Source organism: Balaenoptera borealis, assembly GCF_965194805.1.
Source record: "Balaenoptera borealis genome assembly, chromosome: 13".
Lineage (NCBI taxonomy): Eukaryota > Metazoa > Chordata > Mammalia > Artiodactyla > Balaenopteridae > Balaenoptera > Balaenoptera borealis.
Window position 1 is genome coordinate 12,293,517 of NC_138870.1, and position 21,406 is coordinate 12,314,922.

The 21,406-nt window shown below is 35.1% G+C and overlaps 1 protein-coding gene across 3 annotated transcripts in view; it reads left to right on the top strand.

The window, feature by feature from the left end:
* The first annotated feature begins 1,659 nt into the window (after positions 1 to 1,659).
* ATF7IP (activating transcription factor 7 interacting protein) overlaps positions 1,660 to 21,406 on the top strand; it is a 117,926-nt gene continuing 98,179 nt past the window's right edge. Inside the window, exon 1 of one of the 3 annotated variants that reach the window (XM_082352574.1) lies at positions 1,660 to 1,849. Coding sequence is in view for 1 of the 3 variants with exons in the window: in XM_082352573.1 (XP_082208699.1) it covers positions 19,708 to 19,724 (17 nt within the window). In the remaining 2 variants the exon portion in view is untranslated. Of the gene's footprint in view, positions 1,850 to 16,324; positions 19,725 to 21,406 lie in introns of those variants that run through there. The other 2 variants (XM_082352577.1, XM_082352573.1) reach the window with 2 other exon arrangements.

Genomic DNA, 21,406 nt, shown 5'->3' on the forward strand with positions numbered 1-21,406 from the left:
TAGACAGCTAAAGAGACTGTAAACATGTGGTTGAGGATATTTGAGGAGATTCAAACACAATAAAACTGTCTAACTGGAGTTTTAGGGAGGCAAGTCTAGAATATGAGCAAGAAAGAAAAGTGATCAATTGGTGAGTTCATGTTCAATTACTTTCCCTTTGCCATTAGCCAAGACAATTGAGAGTGAACTATAATAAAAATAATTCCTTTCTATTTGCTTATAGAAGACAAAGAGAAACCTAATGAACTCTGTTATTCCTATCCCATTTCTCTTATTATAGAATGGAACTTTAAATATTGATATTATTTATAATTTGCTGAGCATCTATTTTATAATTGAGCACTACGTACTAAATAAATTACAATACATAATTTGTTATAACTGAGCTTCTATTTGTAATTTACTGAGCACCCATGTACTATGTTCTGTGCTAAGGACTTTACAAAGCTTAGCAATTAAGCAATGCAAATCTAATTGTGTTATTTCCTAACTTAAAACCTTTTAAGTGATTCCTCATTGCTTTCACAATGAAGTCCAGCTTTTAGGCAAGAAATCTATTAAATCAGTTCTCATGTTAGAGATTACTTCTTCTAGGAAGGCATTACTGATTCTTCAAGTCTAGATTAGGTGACCCTCCTAAAAGCCACGCAGTATTTCAACTAAGTTGAAAGCCCCAAATTATAGAAGTAAGTATTAACCACCCTGCACTAATTTCTTATTACTTACAAAAATTTCCTGTTTACTTTTCTGTCTCCTTCACTGTAGTAGAGATTTCTTGAGGACAGGCACCTAATATAGGTCTGGAACACCAGCATTGCTAAATAAATATTGAACGAATAGATTAATTTAAGGGAGAATTGATGTTAAAAAACGACAAACAAACCTCACCATATATTTGCTAGGCTGCTTTTGCTTTGCCAAACACACTTATATTTATCCTTTCATTTAGCCCTCTCAACTGATTTGAATTATAGCCATTATCACCATTTTAGAGAAGAGAAAACTGAGTAACGCACTTATTTCAAGGAACAGGCACGTAAGCAGGAGTACTTGGACGTGAGCCCAGATATCCCAACAAATACAGAGGCACCTTTTTCATTACACTCTGTGGCCTTCATGAAGGGTTGGCTCCCAAAATAAAACTGAATAACAGGGATACAACAGGTGGAAGGGTATGACTGGAAGCGCTTGCTCTGGCACAGGACTTAAAGAAAAGATGTGTTTGCGCCACTCCCTCGTGACTTACACAGTTTGAAGTATATTTTCTGACTTTTTAATATAAACGATAAACAACCTAACATACTCCAGCGTTTTCGAAAATCTTTCCCTCAGCTCTTTAACTTTCACCTACCTATTTCCTTCCTTCCTTCCTCCCTCCCTCCCTTCCTTCCTGAGGCTCATAGAGGGCGCTCACAAAGCGCTACTCACAGGTTGAGCAAGGCTCCACTCAAAAAACACACCTCACTGCAACCGAAAGGCGCAGCGCCACCACCTCAGACTTCCTTCTCTTTTCCACGGCAGGAGGCGGGGCCAATTTTTCTCATTCAAATAAAAAACCAGAAGATTTGCATGGGGAAACGGCCAGTCCGTGAGCCCATTGGCTAAAAGCATGGTGGGCGTGACCAATATTACGACCGCGGAGCCCCGCCTACGATAATTTGCATAACGGCCCCGGCGCGTGCAAGGGAGAAGCGGGTTTGTTTTTGAATCTGCGGAGGCGGCGGCAGCGGCGGCGGCGGCGCGGCGACTGAAGCGTGCGAGACTGAGGCTGCAGCGGTGGGGACGGCTGCGCGGGACGGCTCTGTAGGAAGGAACTTGGTTCCCCCTCCCTCATCTCCCACCTCGAAAGGTATATGTGAGTCCCAGGGGCTATTATAACCACATTTTGTTACATTATTATTGTATTTCTGAAGAGTCAAGACCGCATTATGGCGGCTGCGGGAGCTGTGTTTGCGCCTGCGCGGTTGCGGAGCTGCGGGCGGGCGCTGCATGGGAGCACGTGATCTTGCGGGGTCGGACTCTAGCTGCAGTTGTGCAGCTGGCGGGGCGGTGGCTGCGCAAGCGCAATATTCATTTTCAAGATCTAATGTTCTTGTTGGACGCCATTCGGGTTCTAGATTTAATTTTCCTCATTCTTGAGGGGTTTCGTTTTGTTACGCTCGAATTCCTATATTTTAAAAGGAAAACATTTCTCTTATGTTGTATTCCTGTACCGACCTCAAACTTCCTTCTTGTATTTCTCCGATACTCTGAGAAGCTGTGGACTTAATTTTGTGTAAAAATGATTGTCCCCTTGTGGTTCTCGATTTTTATTTCACTTTAAGGGTATTGCTGGATTCAAGTTTATATTTAGGGGGCGGAAGATCAGCACCTAGTGGTGTTCTCACGGGAAGTGCAATTATTTGAACTGCATATTTGCAAATACATTTTTAACCCTATCTTTACCAGTTCTGTTATGGAATGTTTTCAAAATAGAAACAATTTGAGTTTTGGAAAAATGAGAGGGAGAGGGCATTGGAAGAATCTATATAATGTTGAAAAAGAAATCTCAATCTCCTTGGGTATTTATTTTAAAAAAAATATTTGATCCTCAGTCGGTGAAGTTTTAATTTAATCAGTGTGTGCCTCTGATCTTGCTTGCATTTGAGTTCTGCATTTTTTCTGTCTCTGATAACTTGTCCATTACTGCTTCAGTTAGATTATTTTTGGTACCTTGACTTTTAAAATTAATCATTTCCTTAGCATTTTGTTTGTAATGATATATAAAATATAGTACTTAAACTTGGTAAATTTTTCTGATAAAGAATTCTACAAAGAACTCCCAACTACACTGAGGCCTTTATGAGGAAATTGTGAATCATTGATAAATCAGTTGATTAAAAAAAACCAAACTGCCATATATACATGTGTGTAAGATACAATTGTGTTAGATTTTTAAAAATTGTGTGTTCCTGGTTTTAGTTTCTTAAAGTAGTTATAAGTGTGTTACTGATTATTTTACTTTAAAATGGTAGTGTCACTATATTTAAATCTGATATAAACCTCTGGGAGTTTTATACGATTTGATATAATTCTACCATTGTGTAAATTATTTCTTACTGGGCTGAAAACTTGTAAATGGTTGTCATAAATTTCATCTGTGGTTTGTATATACAACAATTGTTTTCTTGGTTGGTTATGTAACTCTGAGTTTAAGTCAGTCACTTGTCAAATGAAGAAGTGGCTGTTGCTTTATAATCTTGGTTGGTTTAAGGACTTTATTGCCTACAAGAACGGTTAAGTATTAAATAGATGTAATTGAAGGGAGTACTTCTGGTTGGTGGAGTTTTAAAAAATGACATCACAAAGGAGATAGAATGCAGTGATGGGAATAATTCTTTTTTTCTCAACAGAAAATTTATCGATATAATTTTCGAACCTCCGAAGTCTTCTACAGAGAAATATATTTAGAGGGCAGTTGTGTAATCTTTTCCCTTTTATGCTTCCAGAGTAATTACCCAGCACACCGCCTCCACCCTCCAGACATTATTTCAGGTGTTTTAGAGTTGGAAATACATTGTATTTTCTGTATCTATGTCTATGTCTGTGTGTATGTGTTAGGTTAAGAAAAGAACTTTGATCATAGGGCATGGTTCATTCTGCACTTCCAAAAAAGTGAAATATTTTGGTTTATATATTTAAGCTTATGTTTTCATTTGCATATACAAATGATTGCCTCTTAGGTTAATGTGAAAGATCATAAGAGGCACTTGAAACACTGAAGAACATAATGTACTATGTAAATATGTATTGGTAGGACAGTTTTGCTGTTACATTTGTTAGAAAGGCAAGTATAGTTCTATAAATTTAAAACTAAGTTTAATGAATTGTCTGAACATCTACTGTTTGTTCATTGGTACTCTATCAATAACAAGCATGTTTTGGAATTTCAGTTAATATTAAGAATAGGTTACCGAATGAATACCAAGTTACTGGGAGTCATTTAAAATCTTTTTCATTATAGCACATTTGGAAAGTATTGAAAATTAATTAGAAATAAACACTATTTTTTTGTGATTTTTGTGACTTTCCATTTATTGATTGATCAATTAGTTTATCATTTGGATCATAATTTCATTCCTGCCCTTTTAACTTAGTATTATATTGTGGATATTTATCCATTTCATTATTCTTTTGAAATTTTTTTTTAATGATTACATAATAGTTATTTTGTGAAAATATCCCAAATTATCAAATGTTCTTGAAATATATTTTTAAATGGCTACGTAATATTGGTGTCTTTAATAAGAATGTACTGTGACTTACTAAATCTTTCTTCCGTATTGAACATTTTGTTGCCCATTTCTGTATTGTAAATAAAGCTGCAGTGAACATCCTTGTACATGAGTCATGATCTACATCTCATAATATTTTTTTGAAATTACTGTTACAAAGGGCTTTTAAAGTAATTTACAAAACTGATAAAAACTTAGTTTTATTGAAAAGCATTTCCTATACCACCATCAATTTGGTGGTTAGCATTTTTTCTGATAACTAGTGAAATTGAACTTTTAAATATTTAATATATATGCAACTTTCTCATTTTTTGTGACTTTGCTTTTTGAGGTTATTTTGTGTATCTTTTTCTGTGGTAAATGTTAATGTCTTCCTTATGTGTAAGTTATTTATGGATATTAGCCCTTTGCTTTTCATATTTCTTGAATTTTTTTTTCGTTAAGATTTTTTTAAAAATTGCTATGGTTTTACATATTTAGAATTGTTACATTTTTTAAAAAATTTTATTTATTTATTTTTGGCTGTGTTGGGTCTTCGTTTCTGTGCGAGGGCTTTCTCTATTTGCGGCGAGCGGGGGCCACTCTTCATCGCGGTGCGCGGGCCTCTCACTATCGTGGCCTCTCTTGTTGCGGAGCACAGGCTCCAGATGCGCAGGCTCAGTAGTTGTGGCTCACAGGCTTAGTTGCTCCGCGGCATGTGGGATCTTCCCAGACCAGGGCTCGAACCCGTGTCCCCTGCATTGGGCAGGCAGATTCTCAACCACTGCACCACCAGGGAAGCCCAGAATTGTTACATTTTTATGAAGTCAAATGCACTGCTTTTTCATGTGTTATTTCTTCCAGGAGTTCTCTGCATAAAAAATATTGTAAGATGAACTAAATGTTCGTCTGTTCTGTTTATTTTTTCTAGATGTTTTAATTACTTTAAAAAATACCTTTTAGCCTATATGGAGTTTATTTTGACATTGCGTAAAGATGGGTTGCTCGTTTCCATCTTTTCCTAATTTTCTTAGAATTTTATGTTGATGATACATTTCTTCTTTTGATCATAACTTACTAAGTTTGAGCTATCAATTCTGCTTCATTTACTAGGGATATTTAACTTGAAGTCCATTGGCCTTTGGGGGTTCTATAGATACTTAACTTCCGTGGATTCCATGATATACGCAATTTTGTGTGAGTGTACATATGTGCTTTTTTTTTTTTCTGGGGAAAGAGTTACAGTTTTATCAGCTTCTCACAGCAATATGTAATGTAAAATCTAAAAGCAGGTTAACAACCCTGGAACTGGGCCTTGTTTTTCTATAGCAGTACTACATTGTCTTATTTGCTGTAGTGCTATAGACTATATAAATACATGAAGGGGCAGTAGATATCATTCCTTTTCACAATTTTCTAAGCTAATTTTCCCTCCTTTTGTACATACATTTGGCAAAGTTTAAAAAAAGCCAACTATTTGAAGTTTTGTTTAGAATTGCATAAAACCTAAATTAGGGTAAGTTTACATATTTATACTGTTAGTTTTTTTTTTTTAATTCATGAATATGATGCATTTCCCGTAGATCCCACAAAAATGTATTGTTTTTAGGAACTCTGAGAAAAATTGTGCTACTGTTACTTTTTATTAAGGTGTTATTTTACTGGTTTCCTATAATGGTATAATGTTAATAGGAATGACATAGTAGAGGATATAGGACAACATTTCCAGTTTTAATCTGCTTTAGGATATAGCATCATGAAAATAGTGCAAGTATGAAGTTAGAGATGAGAAAAATAGGTTACCAAGATAAAGTGTTCTACAGTATTTGAAAATAGAAGTTTTCTTCTGTGTTTAACATAGACCTTTTTTTTTTCTTCCAAATTTATTTATTTAATTTATTTTTGGCTGTGTTGGGTCTTCATTGTTGTGTGTGGGCTTTCTCTAGTTGCGGCGAGCGGGGGCTACTCTTCATTGTGGTGCACAGGCTTCTCACTGTGGTGGTTTCTCTTGTTGCGGAGCATGGGCTCTAGGCGCACGAGCTTCAGTAGCTGTAGCGTGCAGGCTCAGTAGTTGTGGCTCGCTGGCTCTAGAGTGCAGGCTCAGTAGTTGTGGTGCATGGGCTTAGTTGCTCCGTGGAATGTGGGATCTTCCCAGACCAGGGCTCGAACCCATGTCCCCTGCATTGGCAGGTGGATTCTTTTTTTTTAACATCTTTATTGGAGTATAATTGCTTTACAATGGTGTGTTGGTTTCTGCTTTATAACAAAGTGAATCAGCTACACATAAACATATATCCCCATATCTCCTCCCTCTTGCGTCTTCCTCCCACCCTCTCTATCCCACCCCGCTAGGTGGTCACAAAGCACTGAGTTGATCTCCGTGTGCTATGTGGCTGCTTCCCACTAGCTATCTATTTTACATTTGGTAGTATACATAAGTCCATGCCACTCTCTCACTTCGTCCCAGCTTACCCTTCCCCCTCCCTGTGTCCTCAAGTCCATTCTCTATGTCTGTGTCTTTATTCCTGTCCTGCCCCTAGGTTCTTCGGAACCATTTTTGTTTTTAGACTTCATATACATGTGTTAGCATACGGTATTTGTTTTTCTTGTTCTGACTTACTTCACTCTGTATGACAGTCTCTAGGTCCATCCACCTCACTACAAATAACACAATTGCATTTATTTTTATGGCTGAGTAATATTCCATTGTATATCTGTGCCACATTTTCTTTATCCATGCATCTGTCAATGGGCACTTAGGTTGCTTTCATGTCCTGACAGTTGTAAATAGAGCTGCTGAATATTGTGGTACATGACTCTTTTTGAATTATGGTTTTCTCAGGGTATATGCCCAGTAGTGGGATTGCTGGGTCGTATGGTAGTTCTAGTTTTAGTTTTTTAAGGAACCTCCATTACTGTTCTCCATAGTGGCTGTATCAATTTACATTCCCACCAACAGTGCAAGAGGGTCCCCTTTTCTCCACACCCTCTCCAGAGTTTATTGTTTGTAGATTTTTTGATGATGGCCATTCTGACTGGTGTGAGGTGATACCTCATTGTAGTTTTGATTTGCATTTCTCTAATGATTAGTGATGTAGAGCACTCTTTCATGTGTTTGTTGGCAATCTGTATATCTTCTTTGGAGAAATGTCTATTTAGGTCTTCTGGCAGGTGGATTCTTAACCACTGTGCCACAAGGGAAGCCCAACCTTTTTTTTTTTTTTTAAACAGAGATTTTGAAAAGTTATCTGATTCATTTTTTGGCCAGTATGGAGCCTAATAAATAATATATAATTAAGGTAAAAAATTTTCTTTTTAGTCTCTTTGGTAACATTAAATATTTCTCTCATAAGGATGTTTCCCTAAGTATTAGTATACGTTCATTCTCTATTAAATCTATTCTTTGTGCTGATTGAAGAGAAAAGTATAATCTTGATTGATAGTGTATTTCAGTTGTAATCCTACTTTTTAAGAATTATTTTTATATTAGGTACAGGAAAGAATGTCAGATTATTGTAAAAATATTTTTGTTGAATATAGTTAAACTTGAAAAATTGGTGGTTGCATGTAAAGAAGAAATCAAGGAAGTTAAAGATAGAAATCAAATGGTAAAATATTATTGGCTTTATAAAAATAAATCTAGGAAATAGGTAGAAATTGTGTTAAGATATTATTGGCTTGTCTTCAGCATTTTCTTTCTTTCTAATGAAAAAATTTTGTTTTTGGATATTTTTCAAGCAAATCCACTTATAGAAGTTTGCGTATTTTTATTTTTTTGTGTATGACCTTTGCCCTTACCTGAGAACTTTTCATAGTTCTGATGTATTGTGATTTGTGTTTTCAGACTATAATAGATAGTTAGGGACAGGAGAAATGCTACTAGAAAAATGCATATGGATGGGGCAAGAAGAGATGGCTGGCATCTTGATAGTGAAGAGCGGTCAGATGTCAAATGTTAGAACAAGAATTTAAAAACTTAGTTTTGAGGTTATTTAATTTGGGAATTGTTATTCTTAAAGACAAGTTAGTGTTTATAGCACGTTCATTATGGTAATAGATGATCTTATTATGATTCTGAATTATAAGAATATTTAATTATGCTAAATTTGTTCAAGAAGACAAAGAGGTGTATGATTTGGTTTAGAAAGATTTCTATTATACTTTTTGTTTTTAAGTTTTGAGGTATATGGAAAATTCATACATTGTCATACCGAGTTTTTCAAAGGAGTCACATGTAGAAAGAAGTTTGAGAGTAAAGAAAGTTCTTGCTTTTGAGTTCCTAACAGCTGTAGGGCATTATAAATAAAAATAAGGTGATATTTTAACAGTAGATTACAAAAATATCAAGTAGCTCTGGGGAGCATTGTCCTTGTTAGTTTCCTAGAGTATCTAGAAACTACCTATCCATTAGTGGAGCTTCTTTTTTTTAAAATCCTTGCCCATTTGATCTTGTTATGTTCTTTAGAGAGTCCAAGGCTAAAAATTACTTCTTAGTGTTCTTAGATTGTCATGCAATCTGCAGAGGAAATCAGTGTTTTTTTTCTGTTATTTTACTTTTTTCAAAACAGAGAAGTGAATTCCATAAAATTAAGCTGTTTATATATGCTTCAAGTTGTATGGTGGAGTCCATCTTGTATTGGAGACACTATGATCGCTGGGCAGCATTTCCAGTTTTTTAAGTGCTGCAAAGTGAGAAAACCAGGGCGCTAGTGTTTCTTTATACAGTGTGAACGTTTTCAGTTTTGAATGTTGATCTTTGGGTTTTTGAGTCTTTAAGAGAATGACCCGGGCATCTCCTTGGTCACCTTCCAAAAAATGTGGCAGGCCTAAGGGTACAGTTGATATTATCTTCCTGAGAGTCTTTATAATTGGACCTATGTAAACATGAATGTCTGGGAAATGAAGATGACCTTTACCATCAGAAATATTCACTTTACCATCAGAAATATTCACTTATTCATGTCTGCAATTTTTCATTGTTTAGAATATTATTAAGAATTTTGTGTTATTTTGTGTTATACAAAATAACAGAATTATCAGTTATAGTTCTGATAACTAGGGATAACTAGATATATTCCCTTTAGTTTGGGAGAGAGACCCCTTTTTATTGATGATGATGTGAGGTAGTAGTGTTATTATGTCAAACCGTATAACCCTTTCTCCCTTCCTTTGTTGTTTGTGTAGCCCTGTGCTGCTTTGGGAACTACTGTCTTGGTAGGTACCCAGGAATTATGTGTATGCCACTTTTACATTCTAATAAGGAACTTGAATTGTATGTTGGAATAGTGGTTCTCAGAACTGACAGGGCTGTAAAAGGATCTCTCCTTGAGCCAGTAATTGTCCAAGATGATGTCTTCCATTTTGTGGAAAGGTAAACTTAGAAGGTAGGAAGAGTTTCTGCTGTTTGAGGACCAGGAGCAAAAGAAAAAGAGATTGGTGAAACAATAATGAATGACTTGACTGCTTCAGCTCATTTTCAGCTAAGACTTTCCAGCTTAGGAGTGTACCTGCCCTGTTACCATTATTAGATTAAATGTCTCAAGAAAAGGAAGAAATGGGGAAGAGTATGGAAAAGAGACTGTTTTTGAACTTCTTTTATTTCCTTTTAGGTAGTCAGTGTCAGGAGCTGATTGGATTACAGTAAAGGCTAAACTGCTCTGAGACACTCTGTTACTATTAAGGATGATGTTTATTTCTCTTCTGTAATAATACAGAGGAAAACTCTTCAGGTTTGTAAGTGGCTTTGGCTTAATGTATGGTTTCCATATGTTGAACATGGTTTCTAGGTTGAACATGGCTGCTTTCACCAGCCAGGGGCAAGGGAGAAAGAACAGTGGGAGTGCACACATTGTTTTGAGAGCCTCATCTGGAAGTAGTACTATCATTTAGATTCATGTGTTATGGGTGAGAATTTAATCACTGGAACATACTTAGCTGGGAAAGGTAGGCTGGGAAATGTAGTATCTGGCTGCACAACCATGTGTTCAGCTAAAATTAGAAAGTTTTATAAAAGAAGGAGAGAAATGGGTATTAGAGAACAGTTAGCCTTTTCTGCTACTAAAGGCAGCTGGAGAAGTGGTCTCTAATTAATTCATAATTTGATATTGAAAACTGGTTTTCTGTTTTAAGAATTAGATCCAGTTGTAACTCTATATATCTTCCTTTGAAATGGAATTTTGAGAGCTTTGTAGTCATGGTTCCTGAAAGATTGTAGTTACTATAAATATTTACCTTATTAGGTAGAGTTTTTCCTCTTTATGCTTGCTTTTGAAAACATTAAATCATGATTAGTTTTGCAAGAATTCAGTGTACTATCTTTGAATCTTGCCAGTTAACTTTAAAAGGATGAAGGACTGTAGGTAAACTCTGACAGTTATTTGAACTGCTTCTTTTAGTTTCAAAGTTGAGTTTATGATTACTCAAGATGGAAAATGTGATTTTTCAGGGCCTTGTAATATACACAGGTAAAAAATAACTGTGGTCATAAATTCTTTGCTTACAAGTAAAACTTATCTGATAAGTAAGTAATAAGTAAGTAATTAACAAACAGCTCTCTGTAGATAAGTGTAACACAGTAGATATCTGTGTAAGGCACAGAAAGTGGGACTCTGTTGGAGGGAGATCAAGGAAACCTTAGAAGAGTTGTATTTAAAAAAATTTTTTTTTAAAATATTTATTTATTTATTTGGCTGCACCGGGTCTCAGTTGCGGCATGTGGGATCTTTAGTTGTGGCATGCGGGATCTAGTTCCCTGACCAGGGATCGTACCTGGACCCCCGGCATTGGGAGCATAGAGTCTTACCACTGGCCCACCAGGGAAGTCCCAGAAGAGTTGTATTTTAAAAGAAGAATTAGAAGGATATTCTTAGTAAAGGGAATAAAGAGGGTAATCAAAATCTCAGAAGTGGGAAAGAAAGTATTATGTTTAGGAGAACATATTCTGATATAAATCCTTGATTTTTGTAAATAAAAAATCATTGATGCCATGCTGCCTGCATAATGTACCTAATAAAGGATATTGTTATCCTCAGCTGGAAGTTCTCTAATTTCTCTTTTTACTTTGTATCTCTTTTAAAGGCATTTATTCCTTTCAACTTTTATGTTTATAGTTATTTGTGTAGTACTTTATAAGCTTCCTGCAGTTAGGAATTTTATCTTACTGATATATCTGGCAAATGTTGCATTTTAAAGACAAACCCTTTCTAATTAGGTATAATAAGACTGCTAATAAAAGTATAAAATTGCATTCCACAATACCTACCTTAATATTCAGTAAATATTTGCTTATTGAAAGAATAGAACCCCTTTGTTTTAGGTGCAAAAAAAAAAAAAGAGTAAGATGTTCTAGCTCCTTTCATTTAATGCATGATAATCTACACGTCAGAACTTTTAGTTGTTGTTGTTTTTAAATAATTAACCATGAAGTTTACTTAGCCAAGCATCCACTGGGTAAATTGTCAAAAGATCTGACAGGCACTTTGCATCTGGAAAATTATAAATAGTAAAATAACTTTTGGAAAAAATTCTTCAATCCCATTCATTAAGAAATCGAAAAAATTTAAAGAACACCATTGCTTACCTATTAATAAGAAGTTTCTAAAATATAATTCTGAAGGACATATGTATGAAATTAATAAGGGTTTGATGAAAAGATGGAATGACATAATTATTTTGTGTTGTGTAATTCTCTTCTCCATCAAACATATTTCAAGTGATATAATAGTTGGCAGATTAAAAATATGCAAGCAAATTGACAGAAGAAAAAGAAAGAACAAAAGAAAAGACAAAGAATTTTCCTAAAACCAGTTAGTAATATCATGAAGTGGAAAGTATAGTAATTTTGTATTGGAACCTGGCCAATTTGTGTTTCCCAGCAGTATTTCTTACATATAAAATGGTGATACTACCTACCTGGTAGGCTTATTTTGAGAGATTAAATGAGATTAATTATATAAAATGTTAGCATTTGTTCCTGACACACTTTTCATCTCTGGCTTCAACCAACTGATGAATCTATTAGTAAGACATGAATATTTTCTAGGAGGCAGCTATGTGAAGCTTTAGGGAGCCCTGCAGTACAAGGAGATATATGGAAAATGACAGTATTCTTCCTTACTGGAGCTAGAACTTATATACATTTAAAAAGCAACTTAGAAAAGTAGGTTTGATCATGCCCCTTACTAGTAGGAAAAATATGCATTTAGAAACGTAGTTTATTTGCAAAGGTTTGTGAGAGGGTCCAGCTTTAGGACTTATTCATTAAATTAAAACAAAAACAAAACCAAAAAACACCACCAGAGTATTTAAAGAATAAAAACCCCTCAAAGATTACTAAATCTCTGAGCCTCATCATGGTGAAAAAGCAGCCATTTTCTCACATTAATTATTTATCTTCAAGGTTTGTCATAATTCTTCAGACTGTCATTATTGCCAAAGTTAGAGATGAAGTCATTTATTTTGGGAGCTAGATCCACATAGAATTATCCTGTTTTCTTTTTGTAATTTTAGGGTGCAGGGTGATCCCTCACCCCTTATTTACCCTTCAGCTATGGAACTTGCTGGGCATGCTCACTTAATATTGAGGCAAAACAAAGTGTCAGTTTTCTTCCATAACCCTTCCCGTGGCCAAGTTTCTGCCCCTTAAGGTACAGATTTGATCATATAAGTTTGTTTAATAATTTTCTGATTCTTTATTTCGATGTTTTGTTTGACTAGTTTATTGAACTAATGACATATTGATAAGTATAGAAAGGCTTCCCTTTGCTTAACAAAACTATGTCCATTTGATATGAGTTAAGAGTTAAGTTCTGTCGAGTTTTATAAAGCATAATAATTTACTTATTTATTTGCTTGATTACAAGATTAGGAACCAAGAGCCATTTAATTTATCTCAATGAGATTTTGCCTGCATTACTTAAAACTGTAGGGTATCATGGTTCTCTAAGAGTCCCACATTTGTCAGTGTTCCTTGTCTGTCAAGAAGTGATATTCTTTATTCCTCTTAAAGCTGGGAATCCATAAGTTATGAAAGAGATACTATATTGATTTCCTGTGAAGACCTAGAAGGCATCATTTGTACGTTTGAGATGCAGTCCTTGTTCCCTGTCATAGCTAATTAAAAGAGATTTGTTTTTAAACGTTGCATTTTTCTGTGGTCATGGTTACAAATTTGATTTATCCATTTTATTCTGAAAGGAAGGAAAACAGATTCTCATTGAAACTATGTAAGTGGGTTCATAAAAAGTAGAGAGACTCAGTTATGATACTTTATACAAGATTTAATCATTCTTCTAAGTAGTTTTTAAACAAGGCCAATCAATATATTCAGTATTTTTCTATAGAATTGTTCTTAAAATATTCTCATAGTTTATTAACTTAAAACCTGTATTAAGGTCTTTCATAGGATATTCTGCCCCCCCGGAATTCTGAGGGTATTGGATCAAGATACTATTTAAATTACTATTTATACAAAATATATCTTAAATTGAGGATTAAAGGTAGATTAAGAAGAAAGTATTTTTCTCATATGACCATTAAAATGTTAACCACAATTAAATCATTTCATTTAGTCCTAAGTAATTCTTATTCTCCTGATCTAGAGTTAAGTAGTCTACTTACACAAAGTTGTCTGCCCTGAACTAACGGAATTATGGAAATCATGACTCATTCTCTTGATACAGTTATGACAGAGGTCCATCCATGAAGGTAATTTTATACCAGGATGCCTGTATCCATGAATCTCGTCCATGTAATAGTAATAGTTGAGATGATTTGGTACAATCCTTTACCAAGGATTTTTTAATGTTTATTTAGAAGACACTTTTTTTCCCCCTCAGGTACAGTGGCAGCAAGGATCGTGACTCAATTTTGTTTCTTGATTTTCATTTTACCAGGCTAGCCTACTTACTTTCTACATCTGGTATACTGCTTTCATCCTTAGAATTTTATTCACCATTGTGGGGATTTCTCTCACCCCTCTTCTGTGTAGGACCTTTGTTTTCCATGTGCTATGTCTTTTTATTGACTTATTCTGTCATTAGGGGGAGTGGACCACATTCTCTAGTAGCTTTTTTGAGAAAGAATATATAGGAGATATGTTCTTTGAGACTTATGTGTGTCTGAAAATTGTCATTTTATATTTTTAATGCTTGATTGATAGTTTGGCTAGGTATACAAGGCTAGGTTGGAAATCATTTTTCTTTAGAATTTTAAAGGCACTGGTCCATTATCTTTTTGCTTCTGTTACTACTGAGAAATCTGAAGCCGTTCTTATTTTTGATTTTTTTCCCTCAATGGAAGCATGTAGAATCTGTTATTAGTTTCCAGGTGTTCTGAAATTTCACTTTAATTCCTTGATATGGATCTATTTATTATTGTTTGCTGGAATTCATCAGGCCCTTTCAGTTTAGTAGCTGTTGCCTTTCAGTCCTGGAATTTTTCTTAAATGATTTCATTGGTGATATTTTCTGCCATTCTATCATTCCAATGTGAATTTTTGGATGGATACTCAAATTTTCTTCTCTCTCTTGTTTACAGCTTTGTCTTTTTGCTCAGGTAGATTTCTTATCATCAGGTCCTTTCATTGAGTTTTTCATTTTTTTTCTATCATATTCTTAATTTCTGTTTTGTAATCCTTGCCTGTAGTATTCTATTCTTGACAAATGAATGCAGCATCTTTTGATATATATAGATATTAATTTATTTTTGAAGTTTTCTCCCTGTGTAGTCTGTTGCTTTGTGTTTTATTGTTTTTTTTTTAATCTCTGTCTTCCATGTTAGACTTTTCTTAGTTGCCTTTCTCTTCCTTGCCTGACTGTATGTAATATGTTGTGGAAGAGTAAAAAGTTGATTAGCATATCTAAATTTGTCAGTTTTGGACTTCATTATAGAGGCTGATCTGGGTGGGCTGTTTTTGGAGAGCTCCCAAGACCTTAAGGCCTTGTGTCTTGTGCTTGTTAACTACCCTCAGAGAGTAGTCTTACATTTTCATACATAGAGAGTAAGGATCGGAATGCCAGCATTCTGGGAGATTAATGGAGGAAGAGGATTGGGTTCTCTTCAGTGAGCACTCAGTCCCTCTTTTTGGTATGCTACTCTCATTTTTAACTGTCGATATTGTTTTCAGACCTCTGCTAGGATTGGGGAGAGCAGGCATTCAGTGGAATGTGATGAGGGACATCTAGGGTATCTTACTGCTTCACAAACAGCTTTCACTAATATTCTCTTTTTTAGTCATACCATCCTACTATTTGCTCCCTTCACCCCAATTTCCAAAGTGTTTCGTTCTTCTAGTCTCTATGTCTTTTGATGTTTCTGCCATGTAAATCAACTTGGTTCTTAATTTATCCCCAATGCAGCTTAGAATATAGTGTTTTGGGAACTGCTGACTTAGTTACCAGTGGTTCTGCTTATTTTCCAGCTCCCAAAATCATGTAGCTATTGTCCGTTTTACTTTTCTCTTTGTTCTTGAGGATTTATGCCTTCAAAAACTACCTCCACTGTAGTTTTAGTGGGATTTGAGGGAGTGAAGTTAGGTGTTTTCAGTTTATCATCTTAGTAACATTCTAATGTTCCTTTTCTCTTTTAATATATATATAATGTTGATAGTAACTTGTGTAACTAAAGTGTATTAACTAAATTAATGAAAAGTGTATTTACTTTCTACTTAATACACTGAAACCACTTATTTAGGTTCCGTGGAATTTTCAGTATTCTGCATGTGCGAGGTTTTTTTTTTCAAAAATAAATTTATTTATTTATTTATTTATTTACTTTTGGCTGTGTTGGGTCTTTGTTGCTGAGCGCAGGCTTTCTCAAGTTGCGCCGAGTGGGGGCTGCTCTTTGTTGTGCACGGGCTTCTCACTGTGGTGGTTTCTCTCCTTGCGGAGCATGGGCTCTAGGGCACGCAGACTTCAGTAGTTGTAGCTCGCGGGCTCTAGAGCGCAGGCTCAGTAGTTGTGGTGCACGGCCTTAGTTGCTCTGTGGCATGTGGGATCTTCCCGGACCAGGGCTCGAAACCATGTCCCCTGCATTGGCAGGCGGATTCTTAACCACTGCGCCACCAGGGAAGCCCCAGAGTTTTCTAATAGTGTGATATATGATATATAAAAAGTGTAGTAGTTGACTAAAGTTAATTCTCCTATAGTTCTTTTTCATTACTACTTGTGTGACCCCTGGCAAATGATTACATTCTCTGGTTATGAAAAATTTGAGATTATAGCACTATTATTTTACATGGTCATTGTAAGAGTGAAATGAAAAAATTATATGAAAAGAGCTAGTTTTATTTAGGAAGAGGTAAAACATTGAGTAATCATGGAGATGTTTACCTTACATTAGAAATGCCTTCCAAATGTGTTTGCTTTCACAAATAAGCAATGATTGGGTTTATTGACTAACCCTTCCAAAAACAAATTTCTTGTAATCTATGACATTATATAAACAAGCTGTACTCTTTCTTAGTAATGTTAAAAACTTTTTAAAGTAAATAATATATTTATTTCTATAATTTTTATAGACTTTTTTCAGACTTTAGTCTAACACACATTAGCTCCTATGTAGTGCCTCTAAAAACACTTTAAAAACTGAAAAATGCCCTGCAAAAGGTATTTTTTCCACCTTGGGTTTTGAAGTACAGAGCTGTTTAGGTCAAGACTAAAAACTTAGCTGACTTCTTCTTCTTCCTAGAAAGTAAGAGTTGAGATCCTAAAAATGAAGGTTCCTAAGGATGTAGAATTTTCAGAGATTTTTGTGGTAGAAATGAGAACACAAGGAATTACTTTCAACTCACCATCTATTGAGCAAATAAATACTATTTCACATTATGAAAGTGAGTGGAAAATGAATTAAGTTGTTTCTGTCCTTTAAGAACTCATAAATAAAGATAAATAATGAAATATGCTAGGTATAATGATGGTATATATAAAAGACCTTGAGAGAGCAATTACACCTGGTTTGGGGGTTGGGCATAGTAAGGGGAAAGGAGAGCAAGGAAGGGATTGTCAGTGATGAGATAATTTAGGTTGAATCATGAATAGCGTTTATCGGGTGAACCGGGATAGTCTCTTTGGGATAAAGAGTGAATGAAACATTGGCAGTGACACCACTTAACCTGAATAACAGCCTAACCGTTATTCTTTCCTAAGTTGTTTCCGTGATGCACAGAAACAGAACCTGTGTGGGAAGGGACAGACAAAGCTCCATTAGGCTTGGGCTGAGTGTAGTCTAGGATGTATTTTAGCTATTAGCACTTTCGTGAAGTTATTTAATCTCTGAGCATGTTTTCTCAATCACGAGTTGGAGATAAAACCTATCTTGTAGGGTTAATGTGAGAATTAGTTTAAACAATGTATATAGAAACTTATATGAAGGCTTGATTTATATTAATGGACTTCCCTACTCCTTTGTCTTCTAAAGCCCCTTGCATGAAATAGGCAATCATTATATTGATTTGACTTACGTGCCTTGGGATAATAGAGAGGATATAGTAAATTAGTAGTAAAATGATTGTAGTGGCTGAAGGAGGATTGGTATAAGGAGGGAACTTAGATTATGTCTCTTATTTTGAAGTCTAAATTGGGTGAAAAGGTAGATCTTATAGCCAATAGCCAGCATCTTAGCTTGCCCGGGAAAGCTTAGACTGAGAAAAAAGTATTTAGTATTTACATTGGAAGGTGTCTGGCGAGACGGGGGAGGCTGAGGCGGGTGTGGGGAGCATCGCACGTTTGAAGGTATATTACATAATTTAAACCTTTGTGGAACAGGCTTCCGAAAGAATGTGCTTCTTGAATATCAGCTGCTCTTCATCAGGCAGCTCTAAATGTTTTGGTTGTTTGTCTCTCCGTTAACCTTAGCCACATTCTAGTGCTCCAGTAATGTCTATCCTGTTCGAATCTTTCCCAGTTTACCTCTTGCTTTTAACAAATAGATTTGAGCCACCCTCAGAGAATCCATTATATTTTTGAAGAATTAATGTGGCTTAGATCAACTATAAACTTTTTTTTCCCTCATGCAGTACTTAAAGCAGTTTACGTTATCTGGTTTACCTCAGGGAGAATAAATAAGGACTTTTTAAAAGCTGAGTATTTTTTTTAACTTTTATTATGGAAAAATTTCAAATATATACAAAAATAGAATGAAATAATGAGCTCCATGTGCCCATCACTCAGCTTGAACAAAAATCAATGTATGGGGCCAATCTCCTTTTTGCTATACCCCTACCACCCCCTTACACCCTTAACGTGTTTTAATAAATACCTACATCTAGTGGTGGATAGAGACAAAATAGCACAAGGCAGCTAAATTTTAGCATGGTAAACCAAGTAAGACAAAAGGAAAAGATGGATTTCCTAGCTGATGTGAGCTATCAAGCAAACAGGTTCTTTCTGTGCTTTTGTCCTTCTCTTGATGGTTGGTTACTGTTAAAACAAATTTGTCTTCTTAATACACCCACTTTCAGACTGAATTTTACCCTTTTGTTCTTCCTATTTGTTTTTTCCCCCGGAGGTGTCTACATTCTTTATTTTATTTGCTTTTCACCCATGTCAGAATGTTGGGAGGTCTGAGCCACGGCATGAAATTTAATTTGCCCTGGGACCAACCACTCACCTGGAGATGTCTTTGTGACCATCTGGACTACAGAAGAGAAGAAATTGTTTTTATCTTTATGGCAGATTACTCAAAATAAGCTTTGTTGCCACTGTAGCTCTAATGTCTCTAGTCCTCCCCAGCAGTTATTTAAAATTATTGTCAAGATTCAATAATTTGATTGCAAGCTTTAACCATTCAGCTAGATTTGAGCACTTTGGGGCTTAGATTCTGTGGGAAAAACCTTTAATTAGCCTTCTATAAATGGAAATTGATTATCAGGATTTAAACAACTTAACTTTCTAGAAATTATAAAAATTGGCACTCTTTTCATGTAAAAAGTACTATAAAAGAGTAAAAAAAAAAAAAAAAAAAAAAGGACCTTGAGCATAGTTTGACTTTTTTTTTTTTTCTGGACTGAAATGGAGGCTTTCTTTCAAGCAAATTCCCTGATGTTTGCTGTGTGTGATTTGGCTCCATCTCTGTAACTGCTAATATGTGGCATGGACTTCAAGCTGTCTGGGATCAGGATGTGCCCAAACTCTGTATTGCAAGTCGGGATTCACAGGCATTATGTTACAAAACTGGCTTGCTGCCTTCTCTGTTTGCTGTGTTCTGAGTAGCTGCATTGTTTGTTGCAGTATATGCATTAGCTGTTGTCAGTGTTCAGTTTCCTGCAGGCTGACAAAGTGGGAGGGGCTTTGTTTGATACATAGCTGAGTTTCCACTGTGAGTTCTTGAGTGCACACTGCAGCCATCTTAATTACACTCTAGTGCAACTGAGACAGTGCAGCTGTCTCAAAATGGCTGCTAACCTAGTCTTTGTAGCTGCTTAGGCAGCCACTATGCCACTGAGGAGATCTGTCACATGCATCAGGACCAGAGGTAAGAACCAATTACTCTTTATCTCTGAACATTTTAATTAAAAAACATTTGAATTTTACTAAGTTTATATAGGAAGGCGAACTTAGAGCTTGCTTGCTAAGAAGTTGAAATGTTTGCTGATAGAACATTGAAGCCTCTGTTATGGAAACAGTACATAGGATGGTGAGGTCAAAGGTTAAATTCCTGTAATTTCTCACCGTCTTAGGTTCTGACGTTGCCAGAACAATTGATCACCACAGCAGTGCTTTTCTGGCCCTGATTAACTTAATGTTCCTTTTATGTTGGATATTTTAGTTTGCTTGATATTTATTTGTAGAAATTAAAAGCAATATATTATCTCAGTAGATTTTTTAAAAAGAAGCCATAAGTAAGCCGCGTTTTGCATGAAGATTGTGATGACTTTTCTGGGTTTGTGTGTCGTGTGTGTGTGTGTTTTGGAGGTATTGTTTGGTAGCTTTTTGGGAAGAATGTTAATTCTCTGGATGTAAATCACAGTTACAAAAATAAACAAATTTTTAACACTGGTAGTTTTTTTTTTTTTTTTTTTACTATGGGTTTCAATTCTTTCTCATTATGCTGCCTCCTCCCAGCCATCCAATTCTTTCACATTTTTGATGGGGCTAACTTTTCATCCTAATGATTTTTTGCTTAAATTGGCATTCAGATTCAGATTTTGAATTTAGAAAGAGTTCACATCTTCTAGGTCTGGATACCCTTTTTCTTTGTATCTAATGTATGCTTATACAACAGGGCTGAAGTAAATCTCAGTTTTTTAGTTAAGTGATATTAACTGTTGATGTCCACCTTATCTTAGTTAAAATCTGTGATATATTTAAAAGTAATGACTCAATAATTTTGTAAATTTAGTTTCAAAATTTTCAAAAAGCTTTCTTAACATTGTTCTGAAGTATCAATAGAAACGTTTATTGAGATATTGTAAGTCCATAGTGACCCAGAAAGTAGGAGAATGAAATTTTTATTCATGTATTATTGCAGATAGCACAACAGTTAGTTATAATTAAAGCACTGATGTTTGAATTGCAGTACTTAATAAAATTTTTCCTAAATGGTATTGTGCATTCCTCTAGCTTTGTCAGTAGAGTATTATGAATATATCCCTGACTAATATGACATAGAACAGTAAGTTTTGATCTTTCTAAATACAGAAACTTTTAAAAGACAGCAACTTTTTGCACCTTAAATTCTTATGAAGGACCCCAGTATATTAAAGGGATATATGTGTGGTATTTTATTATTGTGTAATTATTTCATAATGTAAATTTATAACATTTACTTATTAATTTTCTTAATAAAATGAGAACAGTTAGGCTGTTACAATGAAAATAAAGGTTTGAAACCAGATCATGTATGACAATTATGATCTTATTATTAGTGTCAGGATCTAGGTCACTTAATTGTAGACCTCCAGGCGCTAAGGGACTATGGAATTCAGTTTGAGAAGTATTCTAGAACATATATTCTTCATGTTCTTTTTTGACTTACAAATTTTCATGAAGGTAGTATATAAGTTCTATATTTACATGATTTAACAGTTTAAAATTGCTGCCTTGCCCCGAAATTGTGTTTTTACTTGTTCTTATTTTAAAAATTTTTTAGGAACATTATTGTTTTTCCTAACTTAATCAGTATTTATTTGTTCAGTGACCTAAAATGTTTTTGGA